This window comes from Chenopodium album, chromosome 1 (assembly GCF_948465745.1).
Source record: "Chenopodium album chromosome 1, dcCheAlbu1.1, whole genome shotgun sequence".
NCBI classification, from domain to species: domain Eukaryota; kingdom Viridiplantae; phylum Streptophyta; class Magnoliopsida; order Caryophyllales; family Amaranthaceae; genus Chenopodium; species Chenopodium album.
In genome coordinates, this window is record NC_137834.1 from 629,062 (window position 1) to 645,934 (window position 16,873).

The 16,873-nt window shown below is 34.1% G+C and overlaps 1 protein-coding gene across 3 annotated transcripts; it reads right to left on the reverse strand.

Moving 5' to 3' along the window:
• Nucleotides 1–444: 444 nt before the first annotated feature.
• On the reverse strand, nt 445–16,476 carry LOC145639078 (hyperosmolality-gated Ca2+ permeable channel 2.4-like). 3 transcript variants are annotated; one of them, XM_081690227.1, is made up of 12 exons: nt 16,150–16,475; nt 15,447–15,751; nt 13,329–13,651; nt 12,297–12,452; nt 12,104–12,167; nt 10,887–11,096; nt 9,253–9,426; nt 6,178–6,476; nt 5,117–5,393; nt 2,927–3,208; nt 1,950–2,183; nt 445–1,106 (listed from the first exon to the last, which is right to left on the reverse strand). In XM_081690227.1, the coding sequence occupies exons 3-12, from the start codon at nt 13,607–13,609 to the stop codon at nt 918–920; spliced, it is 2,166 nt and encodes a 721-aa protein (XP_081546353.1). In that variant the 5' UTR covers nt 13,610–13,651; nt 15,447–15,751; nt 16,150–16,475; the 3' UTR covers nt 445–917. The 3 variants fall into 3 exon arrangements, with proteins under 3 accessions (XP_081546353.1, XP_081546344.1, XP_081546361.1); XM_081690218.1 differs by lacking the exon at nt 15,447–15,751; XM_081690235.1 differs by lacking the exons at nt 13,329–13,651; nt 15,447–15,751 and having other exon boundaries at nt 16,150–16,476.
• Between the last annotated feature and the right edge of the window lie 397 nt (nt 16,477–16,873).

Here is a 16,873-nt window from a genome sequence, read left to right on the forward strand (position 1 = left end):
TTTTATTTCCACTTTCCAGTAAAAAAAGAAAATACAGTAGAAAAGGAGCAACAATTTACTAAACCTTATTTACTTTCACCTGCCAAGCAAAAGGTGATAGAATCTGACATAAAATCTCTCTGATGATTTTTAGTTAAAGGGAAATCAGGTTAAGAAAGAGAAGTCTCAGACCACCTTTTAAATGTAACATAAATTCAGTTAAAAGAACAATATGTTTTAATAAGTTTAACTTCAGATAAGTTTAAATAAGATGTGTACAAATAAGATAAATAGACATATACGGAGTACTCCGTACTAAGTTACTACGGAGTACATAAGAAGTACTTAACAAATACGAGCATGTTTTAATGTTAGTCACAAGAGGAAAAGGTATTCCCACGTTGTCATTTTATGTGCTCAACTTGACCAAGAATTTAATAGCACAAGTAAAAAGAAACTTAGAAGTACATCATAAACATACGAAGTATTACATAACCAAATGGATCAATTCTTTCTTTACAACTAGAATACATAGTTTGTTTAATTTGCAGCAAATTAATGAACAATATGATCGACTTTTTCTGTATTTGAAAAATGGGTAATGTAAAGTACAACAATGCGCTCTTGTTTTGTTTTTCTCTATATCATCAGCTAACATATCCTAAAAAATTGTACAATGATTACACTAACAAAGTTTCAGCGGCTCACGCAGGCACGCAGCGTCGCCTCCACACACGAGCTTGGCTTCATGGGCAAATATTATACACAAGCAGAAACGCAATGGTATATTTATACATACATATATAAGAATGCAGCATCTCCTTTCTGCTGGAGAAGGCCAAGATTGGGAGGAAAACCCATTCGTTGTTGTGAGATGGCTGATAAGAATGAATACACAATTTGCAAGCCGAATACACAATCATACTTTGTACGAGTACTTAATCAAGAGATAGGAGCGGAGTTATATGATCATTGGAGATATCAGAGAAACTAGGAACTCTATGACAATCAGAATTTGAGCACTGCAAAGGAGATAATGCAGGGTCCATATAGGCAGTAATCAGCTCGGTAAAGAACCTCGGCATTTGTGGATCACTTAAATCTTCTCTGTCCTTCTTTATCAAGGTCTGACAGAAATAAACATAGGATGACAAAGAAAGTTACATAAGGTCACTAATCTCGTGATTTATGAATAAGAAAACACAGCTTTGATTAAGGTCAACATGAATTTTTCTCAAGTAAGAGACCATCAAACAACAATAGTATGACTGGAAAATAAGCAAGGCCCCTGTATCCATTAAAGGAGAGCACCAACCTCGTCTCCAAGTTCTCTTTGAGTCTTGACTCTTGAGGGATGTTGAAGAGCATCACGCAAGCATTTAAGTATATTACAAATACGGTATATTAATTAAATGCATGCTTCAAAAGACATACATATGAATGCATAATTTTTTGTTGGTTCATTTGCATGCATGTTTTGTGCCATAAATTACTTATATATATGTAGCGCGTACTGATTATGCATCTTAGGGTGTTTCTCTTCAATCTTTTGGACTTATCATAACTTATTATACATAAATTGTTTGAGAACTTGAGAGTAAGACTAAACTTATTGAAACTAACAGAAAATAGGTAGTCAATTTCACAACTTGAGAGTATGACTAATCTTATTGGAACTACTATATGCTCAAAAGTGGTTTTGTAAGTAAAGGTCGTGGAATTACTGTACGACAAAAAGAACATAAATTACGAGAGAGTGCAGTCTCTTTACTCATCTATATTGGAGGATGATAAAGCTCATAATATTCACTAGCAAAGGAGCACATCAATTCTCAAGACAGAAACACATCTACTTTGTCAAGATCACAACTGGGATTATGGGAAGCCATTTCCATTCAGAATGAAAATCACAAGCTAATTTACATAGGAATATTTAAAAGACCACAGGCACGTTGCAGGAAAGAGCATACCTCAGCAGAATATATGGAAAAATTTGGTAGGAAGCGTTTCCGGCAATACTCATTAAACAGAAGCGTAAGTACAGGAAGAGGGAAAATCAGTGACGACGCGGATGAAAGTTTCTTCACTGTAAAGATGCCCAGAGCAATAGCATGCATCAATACCAGTGAAAAGATCATGCAGTTATGAACGGTAGGCCAAAATCTTCCAGCAGTTTCAAACTTTGGAGCATATACATGTATAAACTGCAAGATAAAAGGACAGAGAAATAGAGCATTAGTCCAAGCTTCACAATTGTGACAAACACCAAAGCATGTGGGCAACAGAAAAATAATTTTTTTTTATAGCTTGTTTTGATTTAATAGGAACACAAATCTAATAGCTTGTCTTAATTGATAGGAATAAAAAACCATGGGATGTCTAATAATTTGATTTGTTAACATATACAGCCTTCGCCCTTTGTTACTTGGACTTTAAGAAATAGATAAGCTGGGATCGCCCTGCGTTACTTGGACTTTAAGAAATAGATAAGCTGGGATTCTGGATTCATATTTTCAGGGGTCTCACTCATTGCGACCAGGATTCATGCCATCTTGATGTCCAAGCATTAGAGAAAAGTAATTTATATGAAAATAATTGTCAAATGTGAGTTCCACATATAGGCATGGTCTCCTTTTTTCCCTTCAGACCTACAATACTGCTATGATCTTGTCTCATTTTCCATTTTGGGGACCTGCAGTGACTATGTTGTGACTTGTGAGGTAGTTCAACTTATCCTATTTTAAGAAAGTGTGCAATACAGATTAAAAATAGTCAAACACACAACTTTGGCAACCGCAACACAATCATCAGCTTCAATATTGTGAAAGAAAAAAAAAAAATACAGAAAGGACAGCTTTCCATACCATAAATCTAACATTGAATTGTGTCAGAATAAGTAATTTGCATGGGAATTAAGGAGGTTAAGAAATAAAGACACTGAGATTACCTGATTTTTGAAAATTACATATGCAAGGAGGAAGTAGACCAACAAGAAAGGCAAAATGAGCGGAGCCAGGAAGAAGTATGTGATGCCCAAAAGTCCAAAAAATAGAATCTTGGGGATCTCCCTGTGATAATATATATATGGAAGATCAAATTCATTTGAATGTGTTCTGTTACAGCAGCAGCACTTTTGAAATAAGCTTTGGATAAGTTGAATAATTCGAAAGAGATCAGCTGTTGTGCTTGTCCATCCCGAAGTGACGACATAAGCAATGAAGAAAGATGCCTACAGAAAATACCAACAAAAATGTAGAGAGTTGTAAAATGATACCTTCAGGAAATTCTGCTAATTTCCACATTCAATAACTCATTACAAGAAATAAGAGCCTCAAAACCTCCCTCGCATAGAAAGTAACATGCTGGATGGCAAGTTTGCATCAACAGAGGAACAGAAATGAATAATACTATGTATTCCCCCCCCGCCTCTCCCAACCTCCTCCCCACACACACACCAAAAAAAAGGTTTGTCAGTACTCAGTACACTAGAGATGAATCAACTGCAAGTTTAAAGATTTAGCTGTTGAGGATCTATATCAGAAGTTGAAGTCATTGGCAACGGCAGCCACACACTTTGGTATGGGCATGCTGACTATCTGCCAGAAATTGGCCGGGTTTGCCAAGATACACAAGGGCAGGCATGCAGCTCAGTACAGCTGTGTAGGGCATCAGCATGAATGTCCTTCTTGAGCTACTAGGTCACTAGGGTCTATGCCATGCCACTTGGTTTTTTTCTGGCAATGAATTAGTTGTACTTGTTCATGTTTTCCTCAAGTGATTTTAAGCTGATAATATGGTTGTAAAAGTAAGAATTGAACTAGAGTTGTGTTCTATTCCTAATTTCTTTGGGGTTTCTGGCATAAATGAATATCCTCAAAGTTAAGATGAATTACTTTATTATTGTGCATAAGTTTGTAATCTATTAAAAACTCTTACATCAACATTCCATCAGGTCAAAAGACTCAAAACTCATTCTAGTACCAGGAAATAAAAGCTAAATTGTCTCATAGTCCTATTCCCTGAAGGTTGTATATATTACAATCAACCAATCAAAGCCTTAATCCAATAAGTGGGGTCCGCTACATGAACCAAAGTGATTATTCCGTGTAGTCATTGACAAAAATCTTCCTCCTCCATCCTTACGATCCAATGCCTCATGCTCATGCAAATTCATATACTCCTTCCGTCCCATAATATAGTTCCTGTTTTCCTATTTCGGAGACCCAAAATTTTGTTCCTATTTCTATTTTTGGATCATATGTAAAGACCATTATACCCTCATTTTTTTAACTTTATTTATTGTACTTCCTAAATTACCCTTGAATTTTGCACATGCTTTATACTTTTTTCCACTTTCACTCTCTAACTTTTGTCTATAATTGTACTTTTCACTTTTATTAATGTACTTCATTTACTTTCTCCTCCTATTTCTTGAATACCATGATAACACACTAACAAGAACTATATTATGGGACAGAGGGAGTACTTCATATCCTTCCTAACTCCTTCCAACCAAGTCATTTTCGATCTCCCTCTCCCTCGTTTAACCCCTCCATGGTCCCACTCTTCGTACCGATCCACCCTCGGGTGTTCGTCTTACATGCCCAAAGCAACGCAAACGATTTTCCCTTAGTTTGTGCTGCCACACCTACTTTCTTGCGAATAACCTTGTGATTCTATCTCTTAGAGTGTTTCCGCACATCCGCCTTAATATGCGCATTACCGTAACCTCCATCTTTTTAATGTGTTCCTTAGAAGCCCCACATTTGGTACCATAGAGCAACATTGATCTTATGGCAGCCCAGTAGAATTTTCCCTTCAAGACTGCCATAAGACCAGTGATGCTCTTATGACAGTCCTGTAGAATTTTCCCTTCCCTTACACATTAAACAAAATCCTAGATCCTGCCATTGCTCTCCAAAAAGAGCATGGTGATCGACACATAAGCATTCCATGTCACAAAATATTCTTTACAAAAGAGAGTAACAAGGCAAAAATGAGTTTGATAAGATTCCACATCACAAAATATTTTTTTATGCCAATTCCAAGTAGAAAGATAAGGACCACAATTGAATAGCCAGAAAAATAATATTTAAAAACAGCCAGAATATTCACAAATAAATGTAAAAGCTCTTACCTGTGCTGGGACAGAAACTGCTAAATGTGAAGGAATGTTTTTGAGATCAAGGAGAACAGCAAATAGGTTGAAAAATGATCCAGACAGCACATTAGCAAAAAAGATGTTCCATACGATAAACCAAAGGAATTTGTCACTTGCACTTCTCTGTATCTCACTGTAAGATATATGTCCTTGAATTGATGAAAGGAACTCCATGACAGGAGGCACCAGTTTTACAAATATTTGGAGAATAAGGTTTGGAAGATAGCCTGTAACTACTTGACGTACCATTTTTCTGCAAGAGCGAAAACAAAACGTATTTAATGATATTGTACTAATTGTAGCTTCAATTATGGACAAAAAACTACTAAACATTTTGCACATATTAGTAATTTGGATAAGATACTAGACTTGCAATATGAGAAATTAAGGAAGAAACATCAGCACACTAATTATTTAATCATGTTTCACAGCATTCAGATACGCAAAAACACTAGAATACAACTTCTGAATAGGCACAAGATCATACTAAAATATTTCGGTGTTGCTACAAGTATGACCAAACCTAATGTGAATGGAACCAAGATTAATATTATAGTGAAAAGTTAGGACTCCTGATGAATTGATACAGCACTCAAAAACTTCTGAAAAGGCTGTCTCTGGAAAGCATGATAAACTAAGAAGGACAACAAGACTAACTGCCACAAAGTGTGACAAAGTAGTCACCCATATACTAAATTTTTTCTACTGGATGAAGCGGCTGACCTGCAAACCTGCTATATGCCTTTAACAAATTATATCAGCGGAATATAGAGATAAAAAGGGAAAAGTACAGGGATATTGAGAAAAAAGTTCAGAAACAGAGCTAGAAATGAACAGCTAGCATTCTCATAATGGAGTATCAGGTGTTCATCACTCACATCTTCCCTCACCAACCAGACACAATTTGGGAGAATTTTATTGCAGATGGAACAAGTTTAAGGCCTGATTATATTGATGACAAGCAGATGGAACTCAGATATATTCATGATAAACTTAGCAATGAACACAGAAACTCACAAGATGGCATAACCACTTACGCAGTCAAAAAGTCTTTCAGGAAGGGAAACCAGACCTCCAGTTGGGACAGATTGGCAAGACTTTGCACAAGCACAACTGGTATGAGAAATAGTACAGTAAGAAGTATGCTTGTGATTATTATCACCACTCTAGACATCCATCTATGCAAGAATGTTGATTGGAAAAATGGCCAGTACACATCATTTGGCTCAGGAGCTTGCTCCGTAACCCATTCTGTAGGTTTTTCAGATTGCTGTAAACGTGAAGCAATTGCAGCACCAAATCTTGATCTGAAGAATACAAAAGCAGAACGTACTTCCTTCACCACGGTCAAAAGTAGAAAACAAAGATGTCAGCAACCACAGACAACCAAAACTATGACACAGACTTAATGTTGGAAGACAACAGCTAAGAGAAGATGTAGATTTTAGATAATAATATGGAAACTAGGTGTACTTGACCTAATAATAAAGCAATAACAGAAGAGCTCTTTCCCTAGGTTAGTGTAATACACACCACAAGTGAACATAGTCAATATAACTTGTGTGGAGATGCCAGAAATTTTCTTTTCTATCTTTTAGCAACTGAAAAATATTGCATGCAGATATTAGGGAAATGAGTAAAAGGGGCTTATTCTATCGTTTTGTAGTTTGTTAGCTTTTCAGTGACCTGGTCCCTTGTCAGCTGTTAGAAACTTAGAGCTAAAGAATAGACAAAAAACAGAGCACTTAAACGTCGTCCCTTAGTGAAACCCGATTATTTTTCTAAGCCCAGGGGAAAAAAAACCTTTAAGTTTCCAGGTAGTTCAACTGTTCAAGTTGGGGCATTATAACTAGCATAGTTGGCAACCTAGAAAAAAAAAGGAGGGGGTGGGGGTGGGGGGTGGGGAGCAAGCACTTAATGACCCAAAGTGATGTCGAGTGCCTACATTCGCATAAGAACATCCAAAACCTGCCAACTGAGACTTTCAGACACTTTTTTCTCACTTTTAAAAGGAGTAGCATCATGATCAAAAGTGAGGAATAAAAAAATTATAAATCCCCCCCCCCCCCCCCTCTTCTTATAGCTCTGGCATTCACTTAAATCTCAAAAAGAAAAATCTTCCAAGCTAACAATCAATGCATAATTAAAGGAGAAGCACAAGTCATCCGCTGCAGGCATTCACTGTCAAAGGGTAATGATATTGCTCATGCCAGCCACATGTCACAGTTTTGAAAACAATAATAAATGGTCCGAAATGTCATGTTGGCCCATGTCTATGGATCTATTTGAGTCCTTAGTCCCCACTGATAGAAAGACGTCTAATTATTTTCACAAGGCCAAAGATCTTACCTCGAGCTAAGCGTGCAAGATTTGTCACTCTAGTCCCTATATTTTCATTAGGCCCAAAGATCTTCCCTCGAGCTAACAATCACGGGAAATCTATGAGAATGAAGGCCATCATATCTCATCACATCTCAGACAACGAATTATTCTATGCTTTAAACTTAGTTTACGGTCCAAAGATTGAGAGTTAAGTCAAAATTATTGGTCTTAAGCAAACCAACCCTGACAAGCCTAGAAGGAAGCAATTTGATGCAATAAGTAGGCCACTCCACAAAATCTGATGTGGGAAAGATGAGGAGGATCACATTCTCCATAACTAATAAAACTCTCCCTTAGTAGCATGCACAGGATGTTTTCAGTCTGAGTGTCCAAAACCAAACCATGGGTGACTAGGAGTTCATTCAGGAAAATGATCTGCCCTAAGCAGCATAATATACATGCACATAATTATCACTAAAAGAAAAGGTGGCAGAATTTTGCAGAAATTGTTCACAAAGAAGAACAGGTGCATAATGGGAATCTAAATTTCTAGGGAAGATGATAATGCATCTAATGCTTAAAACCTTAACATATTATTTAAATATAAAGGCAATCGTCTTCCGGGGCTTTCATTTTTCCAATTCATCTTTTACATAAATGAAAGGGACACTAAAGAATAGCTACCGCTTCAAGATATGAACACTTGAGCTACATTAACAAGTCCAATAACTTATCTGTAGACCTAAGTTATGAACTGTACTGATAAGAAATAAAAAAATAACTATATTATATAATCTTGAAGCCAAGGTGAAATTTTGAAACTCATACAATTTTTCCCTTGTAAAGCCTTCGAGCAGTACTCGGACACAAGCTTTAGTTACTTCTTTTCCTCTTTCCTCAAGTTCATGAGGTTTTAGTGCATAGTTAAACCTTAACTTGCCTAGTGGACACATCAAATCATTAGGACCCAAAAAATTAATTCTAAAACATATTCATATCCAAATCTCATTAGGATATGTAATGAACTAAGCTTACTGCTAACTTAACTCACGCAAATAACAGGAAAATAGAGAGATTGATTCTTTGATTGAGCTATATAATCTGTTTTTTTTTTTTTTTTTTTTTTTTATAACAGTTGAGTAAATATGAACAATTAATATAGATTAAAGCTTTACTATTGATTGATAATGGTGGAATGGTTACAAATGATAGGGGTTAATAGCTTGAGGCTATTACTCTCAAATAGTGAGTTTAGCTCACAATTCTCTAACAATGGCTTGAGGCCATAACTCTCTCTAGATTTCCCTAATAAATTTCTGCCTACTAATTTCTTTCCCCTCCCTCTCTATTTATACTAAGGATTATTAACCTAGTAAACTAATATACTACTAGAATATCCATACTACCCCTCCTTAGATAAGTCCATTACAGGATATACATAGTGAGTTGGCAGAAGATAAATCTAGAAAAAAATTCCAAACAAACACTAAAGCTTATTGGCCTGCATAAGAATAGGAATATAGCACTACTTAATGATTTATAGCATAATAAATAAGTTAGTCAGTTACAATGACATATCACAAAAGTAAGATTAAGCATCCCTCTAGGCTTTTGTCTTAAATGGGCCTATTATTATGTAGAGGTAAGGATCATAAGATAATCATAACACAACCTTCAACAACAACAACAACAAAAAAGGAACCAGTATGAGGCAGAACCAATGTTAAATCGTATACTAAATGACACATAATTTGAGCAGTTAGACAACTAAGTAAACCTTCATGACATACTTGCCCAGATAAAGAATCATCAGACTGCTCTGCTCTCAGGTTTTCTTCTAGATCCCCCAGCTTCTGCTCACGATCAGATTTGTGCAATCCAAAAGAACCATTATGCCTGGAATATTCTTTGGCAGATTCTGATTGTTTATGTGTTAGTCTTCTATACATTTTCTTCACAAAATTCTAAGAAAAAATACAGGCAAAAATCAAAAATAGAATACAGAATAGACTCGATATATAAAGCTTAAAAGATCAATTGCCTTAATAAGAAACGGACAAGCACATCTAAATGCAATAAATCAGTGCAACTCAAATGATATTCACTGTATCAATCCGTATATGTAAGAGTGAAAGATGGAAAAGGAGAACCTCAGCAGATGAATTATTTTAAATATTCAATTTCATTGTATTCAAAATCAGCAGGGAAAAAAAGCTTAAACTGCAAGCTACTTGTAGGATAAAATTAAAAGCAATCCAATGTCCTAGACTTCCAACATAATAAGTTATTAGTTAGCCAAGCATAACAAAAGAATTATTGAAGATCTACTAAACAATATGTAATTTCTAAATGCATGTAAAAGCGTAGGAAATTCATTCAAAAGATATCCTACATGCTGCAAAATAGGAACTTAATGCCCATTTTCAAGCAACATAACAATTTCTCAAGCATAACAAGGTCATCAATAACAATAACAATAACAATAACAATAATATAAAAATAATAATAATAATAATAATAATAATAATAATAATAATAATAAAAAAATCAGAGCACACTGGTATTCAGAAACTACCAGATTCATGCCTCTATTTCTCCGATTCTCTGAAACTCTTGCAATACCTGTGTCTGACATGTACTCAGCACCTCAATGGATATGGGCATATTTTGGTTTGTCCTCAAGTTATAATGTGAAAACATTCAAAAGTATTTAACATCCATCTCAGATACTTATACTGAGTCCGACACTTTTAAAGTGTTGTGGCAATATAAATTTGTGTCTAAACCTCATAATTTCTTTGCTAATGATCTAAAATTAACAAAATAAGAAAGAAGCAATATCCCATTTGCTATAAAGAATAAGATGAATACATTTATCAACAGCATTAAAAAAAAAACGCATGCCCTGTTTATTTCAATCAAGACAATCGTGTATGACAAGTTGACAACAATAAACTAAACAAAAATGAAACCTATAATTCTACACCACGTTTGATTCATAGTAGTTCCATCACTAAGATCTGTGATGTTTAGCATCTCTGAATGGACAAGGGATTAATAGGCTAACAGTACTAGTAGCATATCTTTTAAATAGAACAAGTTATGGCTTGCTAGTTGCTACATACTATCCTGGGCTTCAAAATTTTAACACTTGCATGCTCCATTAAAGGGTAACCCATCATTGCCTATAATCTAGAAGAAAATTGAGAACAACTTGAGCACGACTAACTGGCTAATTACAAAAGATAAGTTCACATCTGGGGAATATACATTGCTTTGCGATCAAGTAGACATCATAGTTCTTGAAATAAAAAAAAAATAAAAAAAAAATAAAAAAAAGGATGAACTTGGACTACAGACTTAGGCTCGGAAAACATACAACAATAAATGAGAATTAATATTCAAATTAAGCAATAGAACTTACGATAAGATAGAAGAGTTTATTTGTCCGATGAATCACCACGTGAGACAAATAAGTAGTGGGATGATAATCCTTAAAGAAATTGTTAACACTTTCACTCACGCTGCTCCCAGGAGTAACAGGGATCCCACGTACTAAGATTGTAAATTGATGTGGCTGAGGTTTGGATGCATAAAAGTATGCATTCCTCTTCGAACAAATGTAATCATATTCCTGCAAAAGCATAGGTATTTGAGATTCAATCAGCACAGCATCTAGCAAAGACTTCCTCACATTACTACCTCTGGTATCACCAATCAATATCTAGGGTTAACATGCCGAAGCATGATCAGTCCAAAAGAAAAGACATAAATTCAGACAAGTGTTGATCGCTAGTCTTTGGGTAAAAAAGAGTAATTAGCAGAGAGAACAGCACAAATGTCAAAGCTATATTTCAAGTCAACCTCTAAAGTCAACAAAAAACTTTCAACACAGTACTTGGCTAACTGGACTTTTGCATACTCTTAAGCATGCGACTATGCAAACTTCCTTATCATAGAACACAATGAGAGTGAGTGCCCACTGTCATTAGTTGATAAGTTCTACTACCTCCATTTCTTTTATTTGCAACAAATGAATTTTTTATGTCTCACATAAATTACCCTTTTGTTGCAAATAAAAAGAAACAGAGGTAGTAGAAAATTTGTAGCCACTGAAAGATGGCAAGATGATTTTCATATCAATGGGATAGTTGGCTTAAGTACTAATCCTGCAGAAAGCCTTTAACTTTAACAGACAACTTGACTAGCGTAGTGATGTGATATAAGACTAGAAATAATTAATACTTCGTTCAGAAGCAGTCAACAGCAAGAAATATATTTTTCTAATTAGTCTGCTGAAATTTGCATTGAGGTAAATTATCAATGTCCTCAAACAAAGTAACATGAGATGCATTGTGGACACAAACAACAAAAACATTTAATTTATATATAGTTGTGACTGGCTTGGGAGTTCAAGATGTACCAAATTCACAGCGGAGTTTCTGGCACTTGGGCATGGAATATATATATATATATATATATATATATATATATATATATATATATATATATATATATATATATATATATATATATATATATATATATATATATATATATATATATATATATATATATATATATATATAATTTTAAGAAAATTTAATAATGACTTTAACATATAAATAAAATAATACTTACATGATAGAGTAGATAACAGACAAAGCCAGTCATCAAGTATACAGCAGAGCAGTGAGCCCACAACCTTCCACAAAAACACATTCCATAAGTAAATAGCTCTACTTGATTGAGATAACGGAGAATAAGAGTGTTATAATGAGCATAATTTTTTCAGAAAGTGAAGAAGAGCCATAGAATGTGCTAATACATTTACCATTTAGACCCATTGTTAACATTGGAAATGGTAAATAAATCCAAGGTTTCATTGGAGATGACAGTAATATCGAATGCTGCAAGCTGCGTCCCAGAACAATTGATTGGAAGAAGAATAAAGAGGCCTATAATCCCAGCGAAAGTAAATATTTTCAAACTGCACAAATGCAATAATTGTAAGAACAAAGGAACTCTTGATCTCAAATAAACCCTCACAGTAAACAGACCACTGCAACATAAACTTGACAGGAATTACAGTAATAATAAAATACATTCTCAAGGGGAAAAAAGGGGGGTTTATGGCACCTCATTTTAGAAAATTGTACCAGACACTTAGTATATCAACTATGAAGAGAGAAGCCAGAATCAAATGTGTATAGTGTATTAAAAATTCCACAAGTAGATTGTTACTTTAAGGTCCTATTTTCAGATGCATTGCTGACAAAACCAATGCCCCTTTAAAAAATTTAAGCCCCGATGCTAATTATGGAGGACCTTGCAGTGAAACTAACAAATAGTACTGATAAAAAGGTAATCACAGATTTCAAAGTCACTGTGGTTCCTTTTAGGTTCTACCTCAGTAATACTGGCTGGTAAATTGTAATAATATTATACCTTTTTACAACAAAATTTGAATTAAAAGGTGATAAAGTAATTTGTTTTTGACTCCTATTGTCACAGACTCTCAATGACACCCTTTCTGTCAATGAAGGCGAGAATTCAGAAATATTTATTTTAGGCACCAAACATGTCTTGAACATTATGTTTGGATTGAAGGAAACGAAGGGAAATAGAGGGATGGATTATCTTTCATTTGAATAACAAATAAGAGAGGAAGGGAATTGGAAGGGAGAGAAAGGGAGGGATTAAATTGTAAGAAATTGATCACTCCAACGATGGAGAGATTTGAAAGAAAAACTCATCTTTCTTCTCTTCCCTCCCCTTCACCTCCCTCCCCTTCTTTTCTTTCCCATTTCTTCATCCAAACACCCTGGAATAGTTGAAGTTCCAAAATTTCATCAACTATATTTACCAGAGGATGATGATCCTTATGAAAACTACAGCATCCAAGCCTGTAGTTGACAACAATTCTTCTTCAGTAAGTTTCCATGCTATTTTTACCCAACCAGGAGAAGGTAACAGCCGCTTCAGGCGGATAAGGCGATTCCTTTCAATCCCTTTTGCAGCCAATAAGCGTGGCACATATACATAAAGATACCCTGGTTGTTTTCTTAAGATAGAGTACAGTGCAAAGAATAATATACAGAGGGCGGAGTTTATTCCAACAGACGTCAGAAGCGCAGAAACAATCATTGTGGGGCAGTATCACTAATTATCTGAACAGAACTTGCATGCCTGCCATGAGAAAGAAAAAGAAAAAAAAAAAAAAAGTCACGCATGCAGTATATTTGAAAAATAATGATGAACAAAGAACAGCATATGTCGTAAACCAAAAAAAGGTCAACAGGAAAAATTAAAAAAGGGCAATTGCATTAGAAAGAGATGAAGAGGTTGTGCAATGTGCGTGTATAGGAGGACCATACATACTATATCATGATGCAATTCTTCTAATAGGATACTACCTAGGACAGGTTAAGCAAGGGTAAAAAAAAAAACAGCACTACCACTAATAAATTGTAAAATAGGCTCTCTAGCCTTACCATAGATACAGAATTTTTTCGCATAAGACTCTTAACCCAAAAGGCATTTGGCTTACTACTTCACAGCAGAAAAGAAGTAATTGACAATTTGACAGTATAGAAAAATATTTAAACATAGGTACAATGAATAAATGCAGTCTGAAAACCTTATAATCCATACACATATAAAACTTTGGAAGCAATTACCCTTGTGGATATGCCATATGGGTGTTAATTCACTGATACATTCAAGTATTCAACAAACAGTACTTGAAATGTTGGAACACATGCAAAAAAAAAACATAATTCACCATTCTTCGGATTCACCTAATAAAGTACTCACCTTCATGTCACTATGTTTCAATTATGTTCAAAAAAATTCCTTTACATAGTTCACGTAAATTTTAATAAAGGATGGCAATTTAGGAGGATATTCTTACACCTATGAATATCACATCAATCGCAAGCCACACATTAGATATTGTTCAAATTTGTTGATTTCATACAAGTATGTGGCCAAATAAGTGATGCAACTTTCTCAATCTGAGTCACATGTGAATCTTTTACTTTGTAACTTAGACTGGTCCATAATAAAAAAAATGCTAACCTACATCATTTCCATTATTCAATTATAAATTTATTTTTAGTACTACCTCCGGTTCGTATTATATGCAACTTTGGAATTTTTTTATATCTCACAAATAATACACCAAAGTTGCATATAATACGAACCGGAGGTAGTATAACAATTTTACAAGGTTAGGCTTTATTGAGTCTTATAAATCAGCCTCTTCATTATGTGCATTTTTTTGCCACATAAAGTGTTTTTTTTCCCTTAAGTTTAGGGTGGTTTTAGGTTTGCCTACTCGAATATCTAAGGCTTTCTACTTCCACTTCTCCGTAGCATCAAGATAAACACTCAAACAACTAATATTATCATTGTTAGTACTTCCTCCGTTCTCTTCTAATTGCAATGTTTTGACATTCACGTTTTCCAATGCAATATTTCAACCCTTTATATCTCTAATTATAGACAAGTAAAAAGTATATAAATGCGATATTGTGAAAATTATAAATCAAGACGAATCTAACAAGATCCCACCTGACTATATTTTGCTAAACATATAAATCAATAAAGGTGGTCTTATGAGAAAATAGTGCAAATTCCCAAATGTTGGCATGTTGCAACTAAAAAGAATGGAGAAAGTATTAATGATTGGAAACCACGATGTTTTCAAGTCGTTAAAATATGTAGTCTCTTAGATTAAAAATTGAAATATTGTTATATAATCCCAGAGGAAAAAGTCTTTGCTAATCAATTAAGAATGTAAATTCTCTAGTTCACCTTAAAAATAAGAAAGATTGCAATGAAACATTTTCATAAGAAAATACTTTCCACCGACCAAAGAGAACCTTAATTGAAAGGTGAAATATAAGAGAACATATTAAATCAATGCACTATGCAAACTTAAGGCATAGAATCACAAGTAAATGAGAGACGAAAGATTTACCGATAGCCTTCACAAGCAAGAGCCTAATCATGTCTCCCTGCCATAAGCTACCATTTTATCACCTTATCTTCTAAGACCAATCTCACTCATGAAGCTATCCAATTGATCATTGTCAGTAAACCATAAGCTAACTTGAACTACCCATAAAGCAAAGCATAAGTGAACCTAGAGTAACTCAAGAATCTATAATCATCCACCTTTCCAATGGACAACACTCATTGTCCTCTTTCTATGTCGAGCTCGGCTAATAGATACCCGTGATCACCTCCCTCGGATTACAAATATCTCAATTGAACCAAGTCAACCTACATATTATCAAAATTTCAATAGACTAAACCCAAATATTAACAATGGACCAAGAGTCAAACACACTCTAGCTTGTGAACTCCAAGTGCAAGAAACTAGTTAATGGACCAATCTCAAATACTCAAAATTAATGCAAAAATCAAACAAACAAGTCATTCTTATAGAAGCAAACATCATCTAAGCATATTATAGTATATATGCTATTAAACCAAAGGAGCCAATTATTAATCAAAAAATTACTGGAAACTTAAGGTGTTATCTGACTTAATGAAAGCAACTCAGTTCACCCAATTGAGCAGTTTACTTGATTATCAAAAAAGCAATACCAATCAAAATACCCAGATCAAAATACAAATAAATTTGCAGAAAAGTGAAGAAAATAAGCAAAAATCCGAACCTTTTTTCTGGGTTTGGAAGAAATCGAGCAAAAATTGGCGCTTTTACCCAAAGAAATGAGCAACCCAGAAGAGGGATGATGGTCTCTTGGCTGTTGATGGAATTACCATTCAGCAATTCAACCATTTTTTTGGGATATTTAATCCATTTTATATGAAGCATGAGTAGTTTTTTCTGTTGGTTTATTTTATTTAATTTTATTAATATATAATATATTTGGCATATTTTGAAGTTGGATATTTGAAGACACTTTTCTACTACAGACAATTCTAAGTTTCATGGTTGAAAAACATCAATACCTGCTACGTCAATTGTTTAATGTCGACGGTGAAGGGTTGAAAGAGAGAGGTTTTTTTTTTTTTTTTTTTTTTTTTTTTTTTTTTTTTACACAAGAGAGAAAAGCTTTAGATAAAAGTATAACTTTTATTTTCTTCACAATATTTATTTATTTATTTTTAGGAAGTTCTTCACAATATTTTGAATTTGCTGGTGAAATTATTTTTTTTCTGAAATTAAATTATTTTTTATATGACTAGATGTAATATTATGTATTTTTCACCTTATTCAAACAATATTCATTTATAATAATTTTTATTTATAAAAATAATTTCAATACAAAATGAATTAAATTCAACAAAAATAAGGTAGTAGTAAAAATTAGTTACGTATAAATTGGTAATTTTAATAAAATGAACAATTTAAAAAAAAAAAACAGTTTTAATCCG

What these genes read in the sequence shown, in the direction of transcription:
- LOC145639078 (XM_081690218.1), bottom strand. Translation starts at nt 13,609, where the DNA reads ATGATTGTTTCTGCGCTTCTGACGTCTGTTGGAATAAACTCCGCCCTC. An exon ending in ATAAACTCTTCTATCTTATC is followed by an intron (nt 9,427 to 10,886) that starts GTAAGTTCTATT and finishes ATTTTTTCTTAG; the next exon opens with AATTTTGTGAAGAAAATGTA. An exon ending in CAGTTTCTGTCCCAGCACAG is followed by an intron (nt 3,209 to 5,116) that starts GTAAGAGCTTTT and finishes TATTTTCTGTAG; the next exon opens with GCATCTTTCTTCATTGCTTA.